Source organism: Mesoplodon densirostris, chromosome 8 (assembly GCF_025265405.1).
Source record: "Mesoplodon densirostris isolate mMesDen1 chromosome 8, mMesDen1 primary haplotype, whole genome shotgun sequence".
NCBI lineage: Eukaryota > Metazoa > Chordata > Mammalia > Artiodactyla > Ziphiidae > Mesoplodon > Mesoplodon densirostris.
In genome coordinates this window covers 122,782-148,633 of record NC_082668.1, presented here as the reverse complement: position 1 = coordinate 148,633, position 25,852 = coordinate 122,782, and the positions used below count along the sequence as shown (strand labels likewise).

At 45.5% G+C, this 25,852-nt stretch overlaps 1 protein-coding gene and 2 pseudogenes across 1 annotated transcript; all 3 read left to right on the top strand.

Moving 5' to 3' along the window:
* Window positions 1-3,831: 3,831 nt before the first annotated feature.
* LOC132495494 (probable ATP-dependent RNA helicase DDX28) lies at window positions 3,832-9,965 on the top strand (annotated as a pseudogene).
* LOC132495495 (DPEP2 neighbor protein-like) lies at window positions 8,751-10,877 on the top strand. The gene is made up of 2 exons (XM_060107394.1): window positions 8,751-8,817; window positions 9,943-10,877. Exons 1-2 carry the CDS (start codon window positions 8,751-8,753, stop codon window positions 10,200-10,202), a joined length of 327 nt encoding a protein of 108 aa, XP_059963377.1. The 3' UTR covers window positions 10,203-10,877.
* A 1,187-nt stretch (window positions 10,878-12,064) lies between these two features.
* LOC132495405 (dipeptidase 2-like) lies at window positions 12,065-13,776 on the top strand (annotated as a pseudogene).
* The last annotated feature ends 12,076 nt before the right edge of the window (window positions 13,777-25,852 follow it).

Genomic DNA, 25,852 nt, shown 5'->3' with positions numbered 1-25,852 from the left:
GTGCCCAGGTAAACCCCCAAATGCTTACGTCTCCTTACTTATGTTTGTTTTTAAATTTAATTTAAACTTTTTATTGGAGTAATATTCCATTGTGTACATGGACCACTGCTTCTTGGTTCACTCCTCTGTTGATGGACATTTTCGTTGCTTCCAAGTGTTGGCTATGGTAAGTATTGCTGGAGTGCAGAATTGCCAGTCTGTGAGGTTTTGATTCTCATTTTCTCAGGTGACAGGTCCAGCAGTGGGTATGACTGATTGCCTGGTAGCGCAATGTTTCCCTTTTCAAAGCACCTCCATTGTGTTTTCATTAGTGGCCCTTACCACATCCCCCTTAGAACAGAGGGTACGCACTTCTCCACAATTGCTTCAGCATTTACTGCTTGCAGCATTTTTGCTAATGGCCATTCTGAGTGCTGTGAGCTGATAGGTTTTTGTAATTCGGGTTTGCGTGTCTTTACAAATACCTAAAATTCATCATTTTTCCAAGCCGTTTTTGTTTCTGTTTAAAAAAAAGGAGAACAAAGTGTGCACACAATATACCTCTTGAAATTGTCTTCTTGGAAGTTTGCCCTCTTTTGAATTTCTTATTCGGTTTTCGACCCCAGGAATTTTTTGGTGGACAGGTGCCATTACAGAACTGCACGTTTGGTGAATAGTTAGTGACCATTAGCAGTGGGTTTAAAGCTGCTGTTGTGTGAAACGGCCACTAGGAGGCAGCATTTCTCCATTCCCCAATCTGGGTAGTAGGGCAGCAGAGCCTTTCTGGAAGTCGTGTTCCTAAATTGTAAATTAGAATGGAATGTGCCAGGAGAAACCCCCATACGTTTATGTCTTATTACTTCTTGTTGGTTGTCTTAATTTTTGTAATCGGGGTAATGATTAGAATATTGTTTGCCCTAGTTGTACACAATCTGGCTCATTTGTACATTATATATGTCTATTCATATACAAATCCTCTTCCCATGCAAAATATTACACAGTGTTCTCTAGACCTCCCTTGCTATATGGTCGGTCTTTGTGACACATGTATATAATATGTATTGGTATATGTAACACTGATCTTAATTTATCCATTCCTCCCACCTTTCCTTTTAGATAAGTATAGTTTTTTCCTACATCTGTGAGTGTCTTTCTCTGTGGAAATATTTTCCTGTGGGTCAGTTATTAGATAACGCCTATAAGTAATATCATAGGATATACGTCTTTTGATTTCCAACTTACCTCATGTTCCATGATTATCTCTAGGCTCATCTGTGGTGCCTCAAAGAGCAGTAATTCATTGTTCTCCATGGTGAATATTCCATTGTGTACATGGACCTCTTCTTCTTTATCCATTCACCTGTGGATGGACATTTGGGTTGCTTCACCATCTTGGCTATTGTGAATAAGGCCGCAGTGCAACTGATACAGCCTGTGTCTTCCCGATTCTGGACTTCTCAGGTGAGAGGCCTAGCGGTGGCCTGCTGCATCGAATGGAAGACGTAGGGAGTAACCAGGCAACGTCAGTTACCTTGGCAGCCCTGGGAAAAACATTACCAAGTGACACGAACACTCCCAGGAGCCTACATTTGTTTCCACAATAGGTAAACCTTTCTCATTTCAAAGTACTATAATGTGAAATATGCATCTCAGTCAGAACTAGAGGTTACTCAGTGTCTGCTGTGATCGGAGGAAAAGAGAAGGGCCTTACACAGTATCTAAAGCAATGACACGAAGAAACTAGGGGCCACGGGCAGAGACACACAGGCTCAGACAGGCTCCAATCTCTATGACATGCTGAGGAGATTCACTTTGTAAGGGCTCGAGCACGAGAAAGCAGCCACTAACCAGCTACCCTACCCTGTCTCAAATATGTGGAGAAAGTCAATGTAAATGCTTACCTGTGTATTATTCTTTTCTGATCATTCTTTCAGTGTATCCCTTCTGGCTTTGTGCAAAGCGATTCTTTGTTTTGTACCTGAAAAATGAGTGGCACATGTAAATGGATGAAACTTGTCAGAGCAGACATCCAAGGAGCTCTTCAGCTAACGAACGAGGAGCTCCGAGTTCTGGGAAAGAATCGTAAAAGTGGTGTAGAATCACAATATCTTAGAGCATCCTTTATATGAAATCCCCTCTTTCATATCACCAGTCACTGGTCATCAGCCTATACATGAACTTTGCAGTGACAGAAAACCCAGCACTGTCTAGACAGGTCTAGGCACTTCTAGTTGCTACAGCAGTCTACATCAAGTTCAGAATCTGACTCCCTGTCACGCATCAGTCCCAGTCTGCCTTCTGCAATGGTACACCCCATGGCACACCTCATCTCTTTTCCATCTGGCACATTTCCCAAACACATGAGGACAATTTTGTTCTTCCTAAAGCTCTCTTCTCCCACGTCACCCTCCTAAATCACTCCTTCCTTCCTGTGTTTATGACTTTGAGGAGCCCCCAAGGTTTTCTCACCCCAAGGCCATGACAAGCAATGGCATCAGTGTGCCTGCTACAGATTCTAGGAAAGGGGCAGGGCCACACAAGGGTCTGGCAAATGTGACTGACAACCTGATGTGAGAGTACATGTGAGAACCTCAGCCTCTCTTCAGTCCTCAGCCTCTATCCAAGGTTTCTCCATAGCACACTATTGACATTTTGGGCCAGATAATTCTTTTGGGGTGGTGGGGAGGGCTGTCCTATGCCTTGTACGATATGTAGTAGCATCCTGGCCACTACCCACTAGATGTCTGCAGCACCGCCCCCCCCCCCCACACCCCAGATGTGACAAAGAAAAATGTCTCCAGCCATTGTGAAACGTTCTGGAGGACGGGTGATGGCAAAATCACCCTCACTCAAGAGCCACTGCTCTTTCCAATGACTCTGTTCACCCATGAGGACTCAAAACCCTCTCCTCTGCTGGCTTAGCATTCAACTCTCCAGAACGTCTATCGTGTATCAAAATGCTATTTGAAATTTGATAGTATTTATCTCTATAACGGTATCTGATGAAAGTAAAACTCTTTCGCCAGATGTTAATAACCTCGCAGGTGATTAATCCACGTTTACCTTATCTCCTACCCAAGACACTGGAAATTACAGAAATGATCGGACACCCATTTTCGGTATCCGTTCAGGAAGTACCTGTTGTCTAAGGCTTTTTGGCAACCTGAACAACTGAACTAAAGTAAAATATTCTGCCTGACCGTGGCTTTGTGAGACAAGACACAAACCTGTAGCAGGACCCTCCTCTCTGCCGTTTACGGAATTGAGGTATCTGACTGGAAAGCCGTTGGAGGTGAACTACCCAAGAAAGCAGTGGGTTCAGGATGAGAATTTGGAAAGGGTGACAAGGGAGGGGAGAATGAACCTCAGCTGAAAAGAAAGGGGAAAAGTACCAAGAGATGAGTTCTCTTGACTGAAGAGAAGATACGCTGAAAGCCATCAGCTTGCCCTCGGGGCCCTCAGCTCTCTGGGGAGCTCTAAGGGAAGGGTGAGCCTGGACCTACAACTCCGGACTCCTGGTCTCGGCCCCCAGGCCTGACCCATTCACTCAGACTCTCAATAAATACTTGTATTCAAAGACCTTACACGGGGACCACATCTGGGAAAACATCGCCGCACCCTCATCATAAGTCACGGGGAGACCCGAACTGGCCAAGCCATGACAGGAGCTGTGAGGGCGACAAAAGAGCACGGCAGGGATCGGACATCGGATCGCCAGAAGCCCTCCGCCCTCCTGGTTCGTAATGCCAGGGCCCCATCGCCGCGCATCGCCGGACCCCGGTCCTGCCTCCGCCGCGCGCCCTTCCCCAAGGTTGGCGGGGGTCTGGAATCACCATCCCCGGTTCGGACCTACAGACCTCGCCGCTGCTGAGCTCTACAGATCCCGCTCCTTCCACACAGTTCGCCGAGTCCGCGGGCCTTACTGAGCCGCGCCGGCCACCGTCCGCGAGGCCTTGGCGCGCCTGTGACGTCACTGTCGTGCGCCTCTCCCGCAACAAGGGGTGTATGGCTCTCGCACGGCGGCTTCGGCTGTTGTCGCTCGCGGCTCGGTTGCTTCTGGCGCCTTGCCGGGACCTGACGGTCCGCGGTCCCAACGAGCCGCTGCCCGTGGTGCGCATCCCGCGGGCTCTACAGCGGCGGCAGGAAGAGCGGCATAGCGGCCAGCGTAGCCCCCCCGCGGCCGATGCTGGCGCGTCCTGGGCTGACGCTGATGTCAGTGCGGCGACCCGACTTGAACCAGCCGGCTCACCTCACGCTAGGCTCTTGGAACCCGCGCCACTCTCTTCGTGGGGCTGGAGGAATCGGTGCACCCACGCGGACCATTTCTCCATCGAGTGCGTGCAACATGAGGCTCCAGCGCTGCGGAATCTTTCGCCCAAGGGCAGTTGCACTGAAGTGTGTCTGGAGCTCCCCGTTCTGAGCGCACTACAAGAGGCTGCTCCCGAAGTTGTTCGGCCCACAAACGTGCAGTCGAGTACCATTCCCCCACTTCTTCGGGCCGCCACATTCTCTGCGCCGCAGAAACCGGCAGTGGCAAAACTCTCAGCTACATGCTACCTCTCCTTCAACGGCTGTTGGGCCAGCCAAGGCTGGACCCCTGTCGTATCCCTGCTCCTCGAGGCCTGGTTCTTGTGCCTTCTCGAGAATTAGCCGAACTGGTGTGTGCCGTGGCCCAGGCCTTGGGCAGCTCCTTGGACTTCCAGGTGCTGGAGTTAGGGTGAGGCAATGGCATGAGGAGGATCAGGCTGCAACTGTCCAAACAATCTCCAGCAGATATTCTGGTGGCCACTCTGGGGGCTCTGTGGAAGGCCCTGAAAACTCAACTGATCAGCCTGGAGCAGCTCTCCTTCTTGGTGCTGGATGATGCAGACATGCTTTTGGATGAAATCTTCCTGGAACTGGTGGATTACATCTTGGAGGGGAGCCATATAGCAGAAGGCCCAGCTGACTTAAAAGACCCCTTCAATCCCAAAGCTCAGTTAGTGCTGGTGGGTGCCACATTTCCCGAAGGTGGAGGCCAGCTGCTGAGTAAAGTTGCCAGCTTAGACTCTCTAACCCCCGTTACCAGTGACAAGCTCCACTGCATCATGCCTCATGTCAGACAGACATTCATGAGCCCGAAGGGAACAGAGAAGGTGACTGGGTTGGTACAGATCCTTAGGCAGCATGACAGAGCATATAGGACTGGCACCGCAGGAACTGTTCTGGTGTTCTGTAATTGCTACAGCACTGTGAACTGGCTGGGGTATATATTCTGGATGACCACAAAAACCAACACTTAAGACTGCAGGGACAAATGCCAGCCTCAATGAGAGCAGGCATCTTCCAGTCCTTCCAGAAGGGCTCCCGAGACATTCTTCTCTGCACAGACATCGCCTCTCAGGGCCTGGACAGCACCCAGGTGGAGCTAGTCATCAATTATGATTTCCCTCTCACCCTGCAAGACTACATCCACAGAGCAGGGAGGGTGGGCCGGGTGGGGATCGAGGTGACAGTTACTGTCATCAGCTTTGTGACCCATCCCTGGGACGTGAGCCTGGCTCAGAAGATTGAACTGGCAGCTCGCCAGAGGAGAAGACTTCCAGGACTGGGGTCCTCAGTGAGAGAGCCTTTGCACCAGCAAACCTTATTGCAGCAGGCTTATATATGATGCCATAACAGGGACCTTTCCCTCTGTGCTGGATGGGTGAGCACACTTGTCAGTAGGGTGCTCTGGGCTGCCTAGTCACCTTCTGAAGACCCGGGCTGCTGTCTGGCTTCAAAAGGTAAGTTGCTGGCCAACACTTGAGGGTGAACTACTGAGCTTGGCTCTCTGTAGTCTTTCACGTGAAGAATAATGTCGATCTTGGCTCTTGGCTCTGTATTATGTCATGGTTTCTAACAATAAGCGATGTTTCTATGGGTGCCCCTTAATAACAGTGTCCACTGGGGCAGAATTCAGTAGACCCTGAGAAGATTCACACTCCAAACTACCACACTTAGGACGAAGGCTCTTTCAATTGATGTTTTAGTTTAAATTTCGTTTCCTGCCCCCAAACATCCATTAAGCCTCCAGGAGAAGGAAAAGGGGATGTGACTAGCAATAAAGAGAAATTTTCTTCACAACAATGGCCATGGCAAGCTTAGGCACTTTTGGTGAAATCTCTCTGGGAAGTACTGACAGAGGAATAAAAGGCAAACTGACACAGAAATATTGCTTGGTGTGCATTTCCAGGCTCTGCCTTCTTTCTCATCTCTTGGTGGCAGGTGGAGGAAGAGAAGAAAAGGTTAAACTTTTTTATAAACCAGCAGAATAAGCTTATAACATCCTCTCACTATCTCTGCATAGGTTCTAGTCTCTGCAGCATTATATAAGCTTTGCCCAAAGTAATGAACTGTTGAAAGTCAAATGTAATACTTCACCAAACAACTTAAAAATGCTTGTGCACTGGAAAGGGTTAAGTTGCAGAGAACACAAATGGACCTAGAGCAACCTTTGCCGAAAGAGAATATTGTGCTAAATGTACAGTCATAGCTCTTTTCCATATGAAGAAACAGTCAGAAGGATAAAAGAACTTGGTCAAAATCACACAAGTCAGTAGGAAAGAATCTGGTTTGTCTGTCCTCAGGGTTGTGTTCTTTAACCACCAGGCTAGCTTTTCTCAAATCTGATTCATGCATAGAATAACTATACACCTCTGCTTGCCTTGAATATTCCCTGTTTATACATATGCCTGCTGCAGTTTTTTATATTGACCACTTTGACTCCCAAAAGCAACCGAGAATACACAATAATTTGGTCTCTCTATCCATGGACCACTGTGGTGGGACTGCCCAGGAAGCTTATTAAAAGTGCAGCTTCCTGGGCCTCCCTGGTGGCGCAGTGGTTAAGAGTCCGCCTGCCGATGCAGGGGATACGGGTTCGTGCCCCGGTCTGGGAGGATCCCATATGCCGCGGAGCGGCTGGGCCCGTGAGCCATGGCCGCTGGGCCTGTGCATCTGGAGCCTGTGCTCCGCAACGGGAGAGGCCACAACAGTGAGAGGCCCGCATACCGCAAAAAAAAAAAAAAAAAAAAAAAAAAGTGCAGCTTCCTGAGCCCTACTCCAGATCTAGATAAGTTTTCTGAGGGTTGGCTCAAGAATCCAGGTACAAGGCTTTTTAAGTGGTTTGGTGGAACCCCCCAGGTGATTCTCTCGCTCTCTTAAGTTAATAAACCGTTTATTCTGCCTCCCCCAGATGCCCAGCCAGGTCCTGTTAAGGTAGGAGTCCCCACACCACATCAGAGGGATGCTCCCAGCAAAGTAATCTCTGGAGCCTTGGAGATTCTGAATGGTCTCATGCTGGCCCACCTGCCGTGACAAACCTCCGCCAGAGCATTCCCCTTCACATTTTACCTTCTACCACTCCCAAAGGCAGTCTGCTCCAATGAGGCCTGACTTCGTCTGTCCTAACGGGCACCCACTGATTCAAGCAGTTTAGGGATAGAAGGTGCTGTGGTTCTCAACCAGGGTGGCCCAACCTCTAAAAGGGTAGCCCAAGCAGTCTCTACCTCCTGGGCACATCCCCTCTGCAACAGCCCCAGTAAACGAAGGTCCCATCTTTGCTTTTTCAAGGTCGGCAACAGGGAGTCCCCTCCTAAAGAAGGTTCTCTCTCATTGCCACACTGTCAAAAGCTGCCCCAAGTGTGGTTCCTTCCTGTGGGCCTGATCAGGCTAAGGGCAGAGTTGTCTCTTTCCTTCTCTGAGTCGGACCAAGTTGTCTTACTAACCCCTCTTCACAGTGTTGACCATGATTTTCACGGGGGCTGCTGCTGAGCCTTTATCTCATCCTTTCATGGTGGAGAGAGAGAGGATTATAATGATTTTTACTTCTAGGGGAGAGGGGAGTGTAATGATTATGTTGTCATTTTGTATTATGTCCTTTTGTCATGAATTTGTTTTGAATTTCATATTAAAATGGGCCCACCATTCCCACTTTGTGAGGTCATTCAGCACCCTCATTTTGCACCTTTAACATCTCTCTCAGTATCACTTGGAAATGTTTGAAACGGCATAAGCTTGTCCTCACATTCCTATCAGCTGTAAATCCGGAGCCCCAACATGAACGTAACCATTGAGCAGAACCCCTCTCCACTAGCTGTGTAACACTGGGTAGGCTCCTTAACATCTTGGTTTTTCTAAGCCCTCAGGTGTAAAAATGTGAGGGTTCTATGAATTTATATTTGGGGCAGGACAAGGTCGAGAAGAGTGTGTCTTTGCTTGTATTCTTCCAAACTGGAATGTCTTCCCTCTCTTCCCCATGGGTCCAAATCTCACTTGTCCTTCAGGCCCACTGCCAAGGAGCCTTCCTTGATTCCCCAGTCCACACAATTCTCTGCCTCTTAGGGTCAGTGCCATACAACCTAGCTGTCTCTTAACGTTAATCTTGCCTCTCAAGCCAATTTCAGAATGTGGGTCTTTCTTGCCCTCCTGGGGCCCCTGGGGCTGTACCAGCCCACCTGCACGCCCCACGTGGGGTGTCTGCTAGACTAGGGCATGGGTGGGGAAGCCCAGGGGTGAGGGACCAGGCAGAGTACCTCTGCCTCCACCCTGCTCTCCTCCACAAAACTGCCCCTCCTCCTGAAGCCTGACCCGCAAGTCACAGGTTCATTATGACCTCACTGGGTAGTGATGACCTCACAGGCCTTCTCACAGTTTCCATGGCAGCGTAACTATGGAAACGTGCTGCCCTCAGGGAAACTTCCCTACCAGTTCTCCACCAGATACCAATCTCTTTGGTTGTCTGAGAGAGAATGTCTGACCGGATCGTCTATATTTACTCAAACCTGTGCTCTGTTCCCTGGCTGGGCAGTGCAGCAGGTACACCGAGATCAGGCACCTGTAGAAGAGGCATGGTGTACACACAACCTCACCTGGCTGCCGCATGTTCCTGTGGGGCTTGCCCACTACGTAAACCTCAGCACTTTCCCAGCTGTAAGTAATACCAGTGACCTGGGACACCTTCAGGGTCCCACAGTGCTCACTGCTGAGGACAAGTGAAAGGTCATCCCTGAACTAGTGTTCAGGAAGCTTCTGATCTTTATAAATGTTGCCTTCCGCTTTGGGCTACAGGATGCTTCCATTCAGACCCTTTCCTGATTGGCCTCTTAGCAAAAGGCAAGTGCATTTTTGTTGGCAGATGGTAAACGGAGCAGTTTGAGGAAGAGGGCCACTCTTGAACCACACCTTCAAACCCAGGCACCTCTGTGCTGTCATGTACACATCTATATCGGTCCCCTCAGACACATCCCATACTGAGCTGCTGAGTACTAGGGGAGAGGGTGGTGCCTTATTCATGGGAAGACCGGAAGAACCAAGGGGGGTGATGAAGTGCTAGTGAGACTGGAGGGCTGAGCAGATGGTGTCCCAGGAGGCTGGGTGGATGTGAGCCTACACTTGGTACCCAGAACCCGGTTCTGAGTCTCCTGATCACTCTGCCTCAGTATTTGGCCTTGTTCTAATCTAGATAAAAGTATCAGAGGGCTAGAGTTCAGTGTGGTTGTAACAGGCATTATAAATGGGGCCCAAGAGGGGTTGCCAAAGTGGGAGGGGTCCTTAACCAATTTATATTAGATTATCTTTTTCCAAAACTTGAAAGACGTTTCCATTAAAGCCTGAGAAGTGACACACTGCAAGAAATGTTTTCTCTGTTGTGGAAGGGAGAGATGGAGAGGATCATGATTGCAATTTCTTTCGGGTTCTACTGTTTTCCCTGGCAACGGTGAAGAGACTACCTCACCTGATGCAGCCGGAGGCTCTAGAAATTGCTTTTGCAGCCAGTGTCCCTTCTCTAGGGACTCAGAGAGGTGATGGGCCAAGTCAGTGTTTTGGATGTCAAGTAGATTAAAGGTCTTCAGCCAGAAACTGGGAGAGACATGAGAGGGAAATTCTGGCAGGAGACTGTGTACAGCAGAAGTGACTGATCAGTTCTGATTTTCTTTGCAGCAGCTGTGGCTCCCATTTCTCCTAAACCTGGTCACTACCATGTCCTCAACCGAGGGTGTGGAGAAACGCAGTTGGGCCGGCATGGGGAGACATACTGCCTGGTTGGTGGCTATCAGGCCTACGGGGATGCTCCTTTGGCCATGCCAGCAAAGGCGGAAGCCGAGAAGCCAGTCCCCAGACGTGCTCCCGAGAGAAAGCACACTCCAGAAGAGTCGGACGAAGATCTCGGTTGCTCCAGACCCAAAATCCGGCGACTGTAGCATGGTGCCAGGAGGCGGACTCCACAGAATCTTGCTGGCTGAACCATTCTGAAGACAGGGCAATGGTTTAACTGCCTAAGACAGCGAATGCCTCTTCCTGCAGTGACCCCTCCCGCCCCCCCACTGCCCACTACCACAGATTAGAACCTGCGTCGTTCTGTCTGAGCCTTCCTCAGCCAGGAGCCTCCCTGCACACTAAATGGCCATAAGCCAGGAGCCTCAGAAAGTGAGGTTTGAAATGAAAGTCTGCCCTGAACATCCCAGGGCGGAAGCTGGCCTGGAAGAAAACCTGACATTCCTCTGCTCAATCCTCACGGGCCCCTTTGTGAGCTGGAGAAAGTGAAGTCTGCCCTCTGCGAGCCGAGGAGGATGCAGGAGCAGAGACAGGGTGCAGAGAAGCCTTAGCAGTCTACCACATGGGCTCCTGCCCTGAGCCATTGTCAGCGGCCACCACCACAAACCAGTGGGGAGCTGGGCTTTTTGAAACTGAAAGCAGCAATCTGTGGCTTCCCAAAGAGCCTCCTGCCTGGGGTCTCAGGAGGCAGGACAGAGAGGCCGAGGAAGCCCTGCTCCCTGAAGCAAGAACAGGATGGAGAGTCAAGCAGCACGCACCCCGCCCCGAGGTTCACATGCTCCTTTATTGCCAGCCCTTTCCGTCCCCAGTGGGGTCCCTTACTGCTCAATAAAATGTTCTTCTGTAACAGATTTGTAGGGTCGCCAGTGCTCAGACTTAGGTCACTAGCCCTGTGCTAGGCACTCCTGCCACCTGGGGAAGGTTCCAAAGGTGGAACAGCTCCAGGGGGTGCCAGGGATCAGAGCAAAAACTTGAGAGGCTGGGGATGCAGGAGTTTGGGCACAGTCCCTAAATCATCTCAGTGGTTGAGCTGCTGTGAGAAGGCACATCCCCAGTGTGCGTGTGTGTGTGTGTGTGTGTGTGTCGGGGGGAGGGGGTCCCTAGAGGAGGCAGCTAGCGGGAGGGCTTGAGGCTGGAAATGGGGAATGGCGTGCGGCCTCTGAGCAAGCACAGGCACTTAGCCCTTGAGGTTTCTGGGAAAGCTAGAGCCACAAGGGCCACGAGATAAGGCAAGTGTAGCAGCAGAGCCCAGGTGCCAGGTCTTTCTTCAGAACCTACACTTCTCCACGAGGCCGGGCCTTCCACGCTGAGGTAGGAGGGATCCTGGCCAGAAGGTCAGCCAGCAGCTCTGGGACGAAGGTTGCTGCGGCGGGGGCTCTTCTGCCATGGAAGCGACTTCATTTCCTTCCACACAAATAGCCTACTGACTGAGTTCATGCTCTGTTGAGTAAAAGGGTGTTGACTCTCCCCAGAAGGTTGTTCAGTTCACATCCCAAAAGTCCCTCTATTCAGGCCCTGGGGAGGTATAGCAGCTCCTGAGGGCGCTCTCCTGAGGCTGGCTGACAGAAGTGGGGGAGGTTCCTGATAGTTCTCAGGCGCTGGTTCAAGTCCCCAGAGAATGGTCATGCAGGTTGGGGAGTCAAGTAGGAGGAGAGAGAAGGTCGGGGGCAGAGGGCCCCCTCCTGAATCCAGAGCTCAAAAGGTTACCCCCCCATTTCCAGAAATTATCTCTTCCCCCACACCAGCCCCCATGGCCCAGTACCGGGAAACCGGGAGCCCAGAGCACTTGTGGCCACAGAGACCCTCACACGCAGCCCTCGGGGTGGGCAGGGCCGGCTGCAGGCAGATGGGGACGAGGTGTGCTCCCGGGAAGCCACGGGCTGCAGGTGGCCCTCTGAGAGAAGCACCCCATTTTGGACAGGAAGGTTAGAGGCGGGGGAGAGCACCCTAGGGCGCCCCCTCGGAGCAGTGGGTGTGGGAAGAGGGGCGGGGGCGGAGGGAACCCGCGATGGGAGGCGAGTGGGCTCTCAGCAGAGGCCAGCTTAGCCCGCGGGAGCTGCCTCTGATCAGGGGGCGGGAAGGCAGTGCCGCCCTGTGGCTGCCGGGCTTCCCGGATCCGGATCGCGGCTCTCCGCACACGGGTCGCAGGGTCCTGTGACTCTGTATCCCCTCCCTCACCCCGCCCACCTCGCGAGGCCGCGCCGCTGGGTGGCCTGTGTCGACGGGCAGAGCCCCATCGCCCGCCCCTCTCAGACCCGCCTCTGCCCGCCTGCCTTGCCCTGCGCAGCTTGCGGCCCGGGGGCCTCAAAGGTCCCCGTGCACGCAGCCAGTGGCCTCTGCTGTGCCTTCTGCTCCTGCTGGGTCTGCTGCTGTGACCGGTAACCCTCGTGCAGACCACGCTGGGCACCTCCAGCACCCCAAGTCCGCGGGAGCGCACGCGGGCCCTGATGCGGGACTTCCCGCTTGTGGAAGGGTGGCTACAGTGTGTGCGGGCTGCTGGGGGCCGGTGGGGGCCTAGCCTGGCCCTGGGCAGAGGAGGAGGTCCGGAGCATGTAGCGCTATTGGGGAGGCTCCCTCACACCACCCCTGGATGTCCTCTCCATCATCTATGGATGCCCTTCCCCTTCTCTGTCATCCCCTCCCTGGTGGGAAACCCTCAGCCCAGGCCTCAGCTGCTCCTAGTATAGTCTGTGTGACAGTGTGAGGTGGGGGACCCCCAGGCTGGCCCAGGCCAGGCAATGTGTCCTGCCCGATCCCAAGACCTAAGGAGCCCACCCATTTGCCTTGACCTCCCTCCAGCCACAACAACATGCCCCTGGTCCTGAGGCAGTTTTACCACAATGGGCTATACCATGGTAATCTGCACAATTTCAGCCATGGCTAGACCAGCTTGGACAGGCTGAAAGATGGTCTCGTGGGTGGCCAGGTACCAAAGGGACACACAAGGTGCCACCATGGCTGCTGGGGAATGTGGGGCAGTTTGGGGGCCACAGAGGCCACAGGTTAGTCACATTGGAACGAAGTTACCATAGTGACCTAGAAAGTGCCATGCCATGGATGCTGGGGGCTACAGGGGTCACAGTGAGCCCACCTGACGGGCTTCCAAGTACCACAGAAAAAGCAACGCATTACATGTGACTTCTGGGCACAGTAAGTGCTGTGCCAGCTGAGGAGGCTATGAGAAGCCCAAGGAGTTCCAAAGCCCAAACTAAGCCCTGGCCTTCCCTCAGTTCTGGTCAGCCTACGTCCCATGCCAGACCCATGAACGGGATGCTGTGCGCCTCATCCTGGAACAAGTTGACCTCATCCGCCTCATGTGTGCCTCCTATTCTGAGCTGGAGCTTGTGACCTCAGTTAAAGGTAGACGGGGGACTTCCCTGGTAGTCTAGAGGTTAAGACTCCACGCTTCCACTGCAGGGGGGTCGGGTTTGATCCCCGGTGGGGGAACTAAGAGCCCTCATGCTGCGTGGCACGGCCAAAAAAAAAGGTAAACAGACTGGTGGTAGTGGGTGTTAGGGACTTCAGTAAGCTACCCCTGCCTCTGAAAATGATCATCTGACCTATGTGCCCCCAGCTCTCAACAATACCCGGAAGTTGGCTTGCCTTACTGGTGTGGAGGGCGGGCACTCACTGGACAGTAGCCTCTCCATCTTGCGTACCTTCTATGCGCTGGGTGTGCGCTACGTGACACTCACCCACACCTGCTACATGCCCTGGTGAGCACCTGAATATATTCAGGAAAAAACGCATTCGCCCTTTTTGGCCAACCAAAGAAGCGGGCAATGCAAATCAACACTGCAAAGAAGTCTCACTAGGCATTGGTCAAAAGGGCCATGCTGAAAAAGTGTAAAAACCAGAAATGCAGGGCAAGTCAAGGAGAAAAGGGAGCTTTTTTTCGCTGATGGGCGTGATATAAATTGCCAACGGCCACTCTCGAAAATTGTATGGTGTTTCCTAAAACATCTAAAAAACAGAGCTACAGAGCACAGGGCACTTCCACTCATGGGCTTCTATCTTGAGAAAACCAAAAATCGACAGGACACAGGCACCCCAAATTTTAGGGCTGCTGTGCTCACAAAATCCTCGACTCGGGTACATCTTAAGTATCTCATGAAAGAGAAAAATGGATAAACAAGTTGTAGTACTTATGTACAATGGAATATCACTCAGCCATGAAATCAATGTCCTAAGGCTAGTAGCAGCATAATGAGTGGATTTAGGTACGATGATTCTAAGAGAAATACGTCACACAGATAAAGAAACTTATCATAAGTAAGAGATCAGTTATAGACGGAATGTAAAAATCGCTACATGAACTAAATTACAAAACAGAACAGAGTCACACATTTAGAAAACACACTTATGGCTGCTTAAGGGGAAAGGTGAGGTGGGGTGATGCATAAAACAACAGTTTGAAATTAGCACAGATACCGTTCAATCAACCAAATATGTAATAGAGAAGACATACTCATTGCTCAGTGAACTGGACTCAACACACCTTATTCACCACAGAAGAATATATCCGCGTAGGCTGGGCCCGTGAGCCATGGCCGCTGAGCCTGCGCGTCCGGAGCCTGCGCGTCCGGAGCCTGTGCTCCGCAACGGGGGAGGCCACAACAGTGAGAGGCCCGCATACCGCAAAAAAAAAAAAAAAAAAAAGTATTTATTGATATTTCTTGGTAAGTGAATATAGTGGGTGTAAAGGGGCACAAACACAGCATTGAAAATCAGCTAAATCCCATTATAAATACAAATTACAAAAAAAAGCAAAGATAGTGAAAGAGAGAGAAATTCTTACAAAATTCATTCAGTAGCTGTGGTGCAACCTGGATTGACCACATCTAGACCCACAGCTGGAAGAGACATAAGGCTGGACACTCTTGGGGGCGACCGGATTGGTGAGGTTGCGTGAGCAAATGCAGACCCTTTAAAGTAATACTGCGTGCTACCCATTCCATGGGTCAGAAATCTCCAGGTTCAAGGGAATCTTCCTACAGCTAAAACATGCATGGGAAACCCAGAGGATGGTACACCATATGATCAGGAAACGTTTCTAAAACGCACCTCATTTTTCATCTCGTGGTGCTCGGGTTCACCATTCCAGCTGCTTTACCAACAATCTCCCCACTTGGAGAATCAGCACCTTTAACCTCCTGTTTCGTACAGTTTGCAATTTGTCCAGTGGTTGAACGGGTAGAGGGGGAACCAATGAGAGATCAGCTCTAGGTGTTTGGACAGACACATGTCACTCTAATTTCCAATCAGGAAGAAGAATTAACCAAAGGCTCTGCCTGCCCCCCGGAACCAGAATAGGGCCTGAAGCAATCCTGCGGTTTGGAGGCCAGCTCCCAAAAAGGCGAGTTGAAAAATGAATCTCAGAGGCACTAAAATTCACAAACCTGCAGGATAATAAATGATAACTTTCGTACCTTATTGAGGTAAGGCAACGAAGAGGATTTGAAAACAAGGCAGAATTGCAGGAAACCGTTTTCAAGAGGTAGATCGGAGTTGCCTTTAAAGCACATGAAAAGCGGCAGAACTTCGACAATGATGCAGTTGGCCAAAATGGGCATACTTTTTTTTCCCTGAATATATTAAGGAAAAAACGCGTAGGCCCTTTTTGGCCAACCAAGCAAGTGGGCAATGCAAATCAGCACTACAAAGAAGTCACACTTCGCATCGTTCAAAAGGGGTTTTACCATATTTGAAATTCCAATATTTTAGCCTGACACGTTTTTGGATTTTAGAAAAAAAATATTTTAAATGAGACAAAAAATCTTTTTTATGACCCAAAAAGACAGCAATAGTTTTATATTTTTATCTATTTCACTTGCACACAAAAGTCTCATGGGGTTATGTAAAGCAGTCCTGTTGGATGCTGTGCATGGTGCAAATATGGATTAAAGCTTTGGAATCTTAAGCTTCACTCACCTGAAACTTTTAAATTAGGATGCAAGCAATCCTTTCCAACATGTGAACAGAGAAGGACACTGTCTTTATTTTATTTGTCAGGTAATTAATCTGTCTTTTGCCCCAAGGAGAGAAACACCTGGCACTTCTATCACTGTGTTGTACAAAAATCTTTGAACACAGAGTGCAAGCAGAGGCTGATACAAGATGTGAAAGAAAAAAAAAAGAGAGAGACCCCTGTGGCATTTTCTCCTAACTTATTGCAATCTCCCATTTAAAATGTGGAAATAATCAATCTTCTGAGGAAAAAGGCCCAAGGAAGCTTTTTGCTTTTGTGGAATAATGCAATGCCTAAAGATTTCATGAGGCAAGAAGAATTAATGAGAATGACCATGAGAAATCAAGAAAAGTCAGATCCATGGATGAAGTGATGTTTACCTCTGTGAATCAATAAGAAGTAGGAGCAAATGAAAAGAAAGCTGAATACAACATTTTCTGAATAAATGTAACCTTTCAGCTGTCACAGACAAATTAATGCTCACTATGATACAACATATTTAGTTCAGAAAGTTAACTTAAATTTAAAGCTTAACAATTAGATTTATTGAAGAAACGAAAACATATTTGTGGTTTAGAATATATAATGTGTTCTGCAACAGATAAGATTACATAAATAAATAGAAATAAGACTAAATAGAGGAAAATAACAAATTAGATGTTATTAACATTAAAAACTGACACTCATCTAAAGAAAGAGGAAAGACAGAAAGACAGAAGAACTTATATCAAGTATATATTTAAAACTCCTAAATAGGAAGTCTTCAGATGTTAAAAAAAAAAAAAAGTCTTCAATAAGAAGATAATGTAATAACAAAGATGGGAAAAATATACCAAAAGATATTTCAAGAAAGAGAGTACAGAACGTTAAGTAAACATATCAAAAGATGCTTGGCTTCTTAGTAGTCAATTAAATGCAAAAAAGTCATACCTGGAATTATCACTCACCAACCAGAAAGTTCAAATGAAAATGACAGGTATTATCAAGTTTGACAAGAATGTGTGTAATCCTTGAATCTCATTCACTGCTGCTGAGGATGAAAAATCATACAAATGTTTTGAAAATATTTAGAAGTATCTTAAAAGATAAACAGATGAAAGCTATGAGTCAAAAATTTTACTACTACATGTATATTGAACAATAATTTATACACATATCACCAAAGCTCAAGTTCTAGTATGTATATACCAGTGCAATTCTCAATAGACCCAAACTGAAAATCACTCATATTGTAATACATTTTGGAAAAAATTAATTAATAGTTAAATATTTACACTATGGAATCCTTTGCAACAGTGTCAGTGCATGACAACAACAACAGGCAACCATATAGGCGTATTCATAAACAACATAAAATAAAAAAGCCCAATCCAAAAGTGATTTTACTGTGCCATTACATTTATATAAAATACAAAATACAGGTAAAGTGAACTTTTTGTTAGATACCAGAACAATATTAAACCTTAAGGGGAGTCACTAGAATTGGACAAGGGGGGCTCTGAGTATCTGGCAATTTTCTGTGTCTGTATCTGGAAGCTACGTATAGAGTGTATGCAGATTCTGAATTTTCTGAAATTTGTCATTTCCTTACAAACCATGCATATTTTTAGTTGTTTTTTATACATAACAAAAAGTAAAAATGATAGACTAGGGAAGGTAATTATATTAGCACTTTAATATCCATGCTTTTCAAGGTGGAAGTGAAAGGTATTAAATACTTGACACTGTGATTACTTCTTAAAAGTAAGGTGAAAATTTCAGATTAATAAATAAGACATACTTCTTCATATATCATCCTCAAAGAGGAGGGGTAGAAAGGAGTATTATTATTTTTTATTTAATATAGAACAGTTAAGACAGAAAATAATGAAAACAGACTAGGTTTAAAAAAGAGCACACTGGACTTCCCTGGTAGCTCAGTGGGTAAGAATTTGCCTGCCAATGCAGGGGACAGGGGTTCAATCCCTGGTCTGGGAAGATCCCACAGGCTGTAGAGAAACTAAGCCCATGTGCCACGACTACTTGGCCTGCGTTCTAGAGCCTGCAAGCAACAACTACTGAGCCTGCATGACACAACTACTGAAGTCCACGCACCTAGAGCCCATACTCCACAAGAAGAGAAACCGCAGCAAGGAGAAACCCATGCACCACAATGATGAGTAGCCCCTGCTCGACACAACTAGAGAAACCCTGTGCAGCCTCGAAAACCCAACACAACCATAAATAAATAAAATTAAGTATTGTGACTGGTGAGATGACTCACTCATGTGGCTGTAAGTAAGAGGCCTCAGCTCCTTGCCACATGAATCTCTCCTTAGGGCTGCTTGAGTGTCCTCATGACATGGCAGCTGGCTTACCCCAGGATGAGTGATCTAGCAGAAACCAAAGCAGAAGCTTCAATATCTTTTATACCTTTGGAAGCTGCACTTTGTCATTTCTGCAATGTCTTATTAGTTAAAACATCAGCCCTTTTCAACTGTGAGGAGGCACACAGGTGCATGATGACTGGGAGATAATTAGGGTATGATTAGGGCCTTCTTGGAGGCTGGCTACCAAGGTGGCTGACTCACCGAACACTGAATTTTGTTTTCTTCACTGATGGAGAGAAAATGGTGAGTGAATCTCATTGGTGTTCTTTGAGATGTACCAAAGCTAGCTCTTGCTCTCACCCCCAGCTGTGTGGCTGAGAGGGTCTTGGTGCTCCAGCCGGGTGTCAGGCCTGTGCCTCTGAGTTGGGAGAGCAGAGTTCAGAATATTGGTCTACCAGAGACCTTGGGCACCTTGTAATATCAAAACGGCGAAAGCCTCCCAGAGATATCCGTCTCAATGCTAAGACCCAGCTCCACTCAAAGACCAGTAAGATCCCGTGCTGGACATCCAATGCCAAACAACTAGCAAGACAGGAATGCAGGCCCACCAATTATCAGAGAGGCTGCCTAAAATCATAATAGGTCACAGACACCCCAAAACACAACACTGGATGCGGACCTGCCCAACAGAAAGACAAGATCCAGACAAACCCACCAGAACACAGGCACCAGTCCTCTCCACCAGAAAGCATACACAACCCACTGAACCAACCTTAGCCACTGGGGGCAGACACCAAAAACAACGGGAATTACGAATCTTCAGCCTGCGTAAAGGAGACCCCAAACACCGTCCACAAAGCCAAATGAGAAGACAGAGAAACACAGAGCAGATGAAGGAACAAGGTAAAAACCCACCAGACCAAACAAATGTAGAGGAAATAGGCAGTCTACCTGAAAAAGAATTCAGAGTAATGATACTAAATATGGTCCCAAATCTTGGAACTGGAATGGAGAATATACAAGACATGTTTAACAAGGACCTAGAAGAACTAAAGAGCAAACAAACAATGATGAACAACACAGTAAATGGAATTGAAAATTTTCTAGAAGGAAACAATAGCAGAATAACTGAGGCAGAAGAATGGATAAATGACCTGGAAGATAAAATAGTGGAAATAACTACCACAGAGCAGAATAAAGAAAAAAGAATGAAAAGAATTGAGGACAATCTGAGACACTTCTGGGACAATGTTAAACACACCAACATTTGAATATAGGGGTCACAGAAGTAGAAGAGAAAAAGAAAGAGACAGAGAAAATATTTGAAGAGATTATAGTTGAAAACTTCACTAATATGTGAAAGGAAATCGTTAATCAAGTCCAGGAAGTGCAGAGAGTCCCATACAAGATACACCCAAGGAGAAACATGCCAAAACACATATTAATCAAACTTTCAAAAATTAAATGCAAAGAAATAATATTAAAAGCAGCAAGAGAAAAACAACAAAAAACATACAAGGGAATCCCCATAAGGTTAACAGCTGATCTTTCAGAAGAAACTCTGCAAGCCAGAAGGGACAGGCAGGACATATTTAAAGTGAAGAAAGGAGAAAAGCTACAACCAAGATTACTCTACCCAGCAAGGATCTCATTCAGATTCGACAGAGAAATTAAAACCTTTACAGACAAGCAAAATCTAAGAGAATGCAGCACCACCAAACCAGCTTTACAACAAATGCTAAAGGAACTTCTCTAGGCAGGAAACACAAGAGAAGGAAAAGACATACAATATCAAACCCAAAACAATTAAGAAAATGGTAATAAGAACATACATATCAATAATTACCTTAAATGTAAATGGAGTAAATGCTCCAACCAAAAGACACAGACTGGCTGAATGGATCTGAAAACACGACCGGTATATATGCGGTCTACAAGAGACCCACTTCAGACCTAGGGACACATACAGACAGAAAGTGAGGGGATGGAATAAAATATTCCATGCAAATGGAAATCAGAAGAAAGCTAGAGTAGCAATTTTCATATCAGAAAAAAGAGACTTTAAAATAAAGACTATTACAGGAGACAAAGAAGGACACTACATAATCATCAAGGGATCAACCTAAGAAGAAGACATAACAATTGTACATATTTATGCACCCAATATAGGAGCACCTCCATACATAAGGAAAAGGCTAACAGCCATAAAAGGGGAAATCGAAGGTAACACAATCGTAGTAGGGGACTTAACACCCCTCTTTCAACAATGAACAGACCATCCAAAATGAAAATAAATAAGGAAACACAAGCTTTAAATGATACATTAAACAAGATGGACTTAATTGATATTTATAGGACATTCCATCCAAAAACAACAGAATACACTCTTTCTCAAGTGTTTGAGGAACATTCTTCAGGATAGATCATATCTTGGGTCACAAATCAAGCATTGGTAAATTTAAGAAACTTGAAATTGTATCATGTATCTTTTCCGACAACGCTATCAGAATAGGTATCAATTACAGGAAAAAAATCTGTAAAAGAATACAACCACATGGACGCTAAACAATACACTACTTTATAACCAAGAGATCACTGAAGAAATCAAAGAGGAAATTAAAAAATACCTAGAAACAAATGGCAATGAAAACATGACGACCCCAAACCTATGGGATGCCGCAAAAGCAGTTCTAAGAGGCAAGTTTATAGCAATACAATCCTGCCTCACGAAACAAGAAACATCTCAAATAAACAAGCTAAGCTTACACCTAAAGCAATTAGAGAAAGAAAGAAACAAACAAAAAAACCCAAAGTCAGCAGAGGAAAGAAATCATAACGGTCAGATCAGAAATAAATGAAAAAGAAATGAAGGAAACAACAGCAAAGATCAAAAAAACTAAAAGCTGATTCTTTGAGAAGATAAACAAAAGTGATAAAACCATTAGCCAGAGTCATCAAGAAAAAAAGGGAGAAGACTCAAATCAATAAAATTACAAATGAAAAAGGAGAAGTAACAACTGACACTGCAGAAATACAAAGGATTATGAGAGGTTACTGCAAGCAACTATATGCCAGTAAAATGGACAACCTGGAAGAAATGGACAAATTCTTAGAAAAGCACAAACTTCCAAGACTGAACCAGGAAGAAATAGAAACTATAAACAAACCAATCCGAAGCACTGAAATTGAGACTGTCATTAAAATCTTCCAACAAACAAAAGCCCAGGACCAGATGCCTTCAAAGGCAAAGTCTATCAAATATTTAGAGAAGAGTTAACACCTAACCTTCTCAAACTCTTCCAAAATATAGCAGAGGGAGGAACACTCCCAAACTTATTCTATGAGACCACCATCTCCCTGATACCAAAACCAGACAAAGATGTCACAAATAATGAAAACTACAGGCCAATATTACTGATGAACATACATGCAAAAATTCTCAGCAAAATACTAGCAAAAAGAATCCAACAGCACATTAAAAGGATCATACACCATAATCAAGCTGGGTTTATCCCAGTGATGCAAGGATTCTTCAATACATGCAAATCAATGTGATACACCATATTAAAAAACCTGAAGGATAAAAACCATATGATCATCTCAATACATGCAGAAAATGCTTTCGACAATATTAAACAGCCATTTATGATAAACCTCTAGAAAGTAGGCATAGAAGGAACTTTCCTCAACATAGTAAAGGCCATATATGACAAACCCACAGTCATCATTGTTCTCAATGGTGAAAAAGTGAAACCATTTCCACTAAGATCAGGAACAAGACACCGTTGCCCACTCTCACCACTATTATTCAACACACTTTTGGAATTTTTACCTACAACAATCAGATAAGAAAAAGAAATAAAAGGAATCCAACTCGGAAAAGAAGAAGTTAAGCTGTCACTGTTTGCCACTAGATGACATGATACTATATATAGAGAATCCTAAAGGTGCTACCAGAAACCTACTAGAGTTAATCAATGAAGTTTGTAAGGCTGCAGGATACAAAATTAATGTACAGATATCCCTTTCATTCTCATAAACTAAAGATGAAAACTCTGAAAGAGAAATTAAGGAAACACTCCCATTTACCCATGCAACAAAAGGAATAAAATACCTAGGAATAAACCTACCTAAGGAGACAAAAGACTTTTACTCAGAAAACTAAAGACACTGATGAAATAAATCAAAGATGACACAAACAGGTGGAGAGATATACCATGTTCTTGGATTGGAAGAATCAACACTGTGAAATGACTATACTACACAAAGCAATCTACAGATTCAATGCAATCCCTATCAAAATAGCAATGGCATTTTTCAGAAAACTACCACAAAATATTTCCCAATTTGTATGGAAACACAAAAGACCCCGAACAGCCAAAGCAATCTTGAGAAGAAAAACAGAGCTGGAGTAATCAGAATCCCTGACTTCAGACTATACTACAAAGCTACAGTAATCAACACAGTATGGTACTGGCACAAAAACAGAAATATATATCAATGGAACAGGAGAGAAAGCCCAGAGATAAACCCAGACACATATGGTCACCTTATTTTTGATAAAGGAGGCAAGAATATAGAATGGAGAAATCACGGCCTCTTCAATAAGTGGTGCTGGGAAAACTGGACAGCTACAGGTCAAAGAATTAAATTAAAAGACTCCCTTACACCATACACAAAAATAAACTCAAAATGGATAAAAGACTTAATGTAAAGCCAGACACTATAAAATTCTTAGAGGAAAACATAGGCAGAACACTCTATGACATCAATCACAGCAAGATCCTTTTTGACCCACCTCTTAGAGAAATGGAAATAAAAATAAAAATAAAAACATGGGACCTAATGAGACTTAAAAGCTTTTGCACAGCAAAGGAAAACGTAAACAAGATGAAAAGACAACCCCCAGAATGGGAGAAAATATTTGCCAATGAAGCAACTGACAAAGGATTAATCTCCAAACTTTACAAGCACCCCCTGCAGCTCAATATCAAAGAAACAAACAAGCCAATCCATAAATGGGCAGAAGACCTATTAGACATTTCTCCAAAGAAGATATACACATTGCCAGGAAACACATGAAAGAATGCTCAACATCACTGATCATTAGAGAATTGTAAATCAAAATTACAATGAGGTATCATCCCACACAGGTAAGAAGGGCCATCATTCAAAAAATCTACAAACAATAAATGCTGCAGAGGTGTGGAGAAAAGGGAACCCTCTTGCACCGTTGGTGGGAATGTAAATTGATACACAGACACTATGGAGAACAGTATGGAGGTTCCTTAAAAAACTAAAAATAGAGCTACCATATGACACAGCAATCCCACTACTGGGCATATACCTGGAGAAAACCATAATTCAAAAAGAATCATGTTCCACAATGTTCATTGCAACTCTATTTGCAATAACCAGGTCATGGAAGCAACCTAAGTGTCCATCAACTGATGAATGGATAAAAAAGATTTTGCACGTCTTCAATATAAAATGGAATATTATCAGCCATAAAAATAAATCAAATTGAGTTATTTATAGTGAGGCGGATGGACCTAGAGTCTGTCATGCAGAGTGAAGTCAGTCAGAAAGACAAAAACGAATACTGTATGCTAACACATATATATGGAATCTAAAAAAAGAAAAAAAATGGTTGGGAAGAAACTACGGGCAGGACAGGAATACAGACGCAGACGTAGAGAATGGACTTGAGGACATGGGGAGGGGGAAGGGTAAGCCGGGACGAAGTGAGAGAGTGGCATTAACTTATATATACTACCAAATGTAAAATAGATAGCTAGTAGGAAACAGTTGCATAGCATGGGGAGATCAGCTCAGTGCTTTGTGACCACTTAGAGGGGTGGGAAACGGAGGGTGGGAGGGAGATGCAAGAGGGAGGAGAAATCGGGATATATTTATATGTATAGCTGATTCACTTTGTTATACAGCAGAAACTAACACACCATTGTAAAGCAATTATAGTCCAATAAAGATGCTAAAAATAAATAAATAAATAAATAAATAATTTATACCTCCCCCAAATTAAGTCTCTTTAAAAATAAATAAATAGGGCTTCCCTGGTGGCGCAGTAGTTGAGAGTCCGCCTGCCGATGCAGGGGACATGGGTTCGTGCCCTGGCCTGGGAAGATCCCACATGCCATGGAGCGGCTAGGCCCGTGAGCCATGGCTGCTGAGCCTGCACGTCTGGAGCCTGTGCTCCGCAACGGGAGAGGCCACAACAGTGAGAAGCCCACATACCGCAAAAAATAAATAAATAAATAAATAAATAAATTTAAAAAAAGGGTACTCAATAACATGGTAACTCTAAACCTAAGTATTTTCAATACTACAGCAAAGGTAAATGGATTAATGTCTCCTATTAAAGTGTAATTTTTTATATTATGTGCAACTAAAATTTTTTCCCAATATACAGGTAAAATAAAATAATTACTTTAGAAAGGTGAAAACATTCCATGTATTTAAAAACAGTAAAACGATAAGCATATGATATGCATCTTAGATAAAGTAGTGTTTAATTTCAGAACAATTTGTCATTATTGTAACTAGTACTATTATCCCAATTTCTTAAGAATATTTCAATACTTTTTCTATTTGAAAAAATACTTTAATATTTTTTTCTCTGCTCTTTTGTGGTCTAATACATGGTAAGTATTTAGCTGCTAACATAACTTAAAAATATATGTTGTTTTTTACAGCCAAACAAAACTGAATCAAGAAGAAATAGATAACTTGAACAGACTGATCACTACAAGCAAAATAGAAACTGTAATTTACAAAAACTCCCTACCCACAAAAATCTAGGATCAGATGGTTTCACAGGCAAATTCTACCAAATATACAAAGCAAAACTTACACTGATTCTTCTCAAACTCTTCGAAAAGATTGAAAATTAAGGAATACATCCAATGACATTCTATGAAGCCACCATCACCCTGATATCAAAACCAGATGGGGGGGACTTCCCTGGTGGCACAGTGGTTAAGAATCCATCTGCCAATGCAGGGGACATAGTTTCAAGCCCTGGTCTGGGAAGATCTCACATGCCGTGGAGCAACTAAGCCTGTGTGCCACAACTACTGAGCCTGTGCTCTAAAGCCCACGAGCCACAACTACTGAGCCTGATAGCCACAACTACTGAAGCCCACGCACCTAGAGCCCATGCTCTGCAAAAAAGAAGCCAGTGCAGTGAACAGCCCGCACACCACAATGAAGAGTAACCCATACTCGCCACAACTAGAGAGAGCCCGTTCACAGCAACACACACCCAATGCATCCAAAAACAAATAAATAAAAAAATTTACTGAAAAATAAAAAAACACAGATGGGGACTTTTCTGGTGGTCCTGCAGTTAAGATTTTGCCTTCCAGTGCAGGGGGTGTGGGTTCAATGCCTAGTGGTGGAGCTAAGATCCCACATGCCTCACAAATAAGAAACCAAAACATAAAACAGAAGCAATACTGTAACAAATTCAATAAAGACTTAAAAAAAACAACACAGAGAA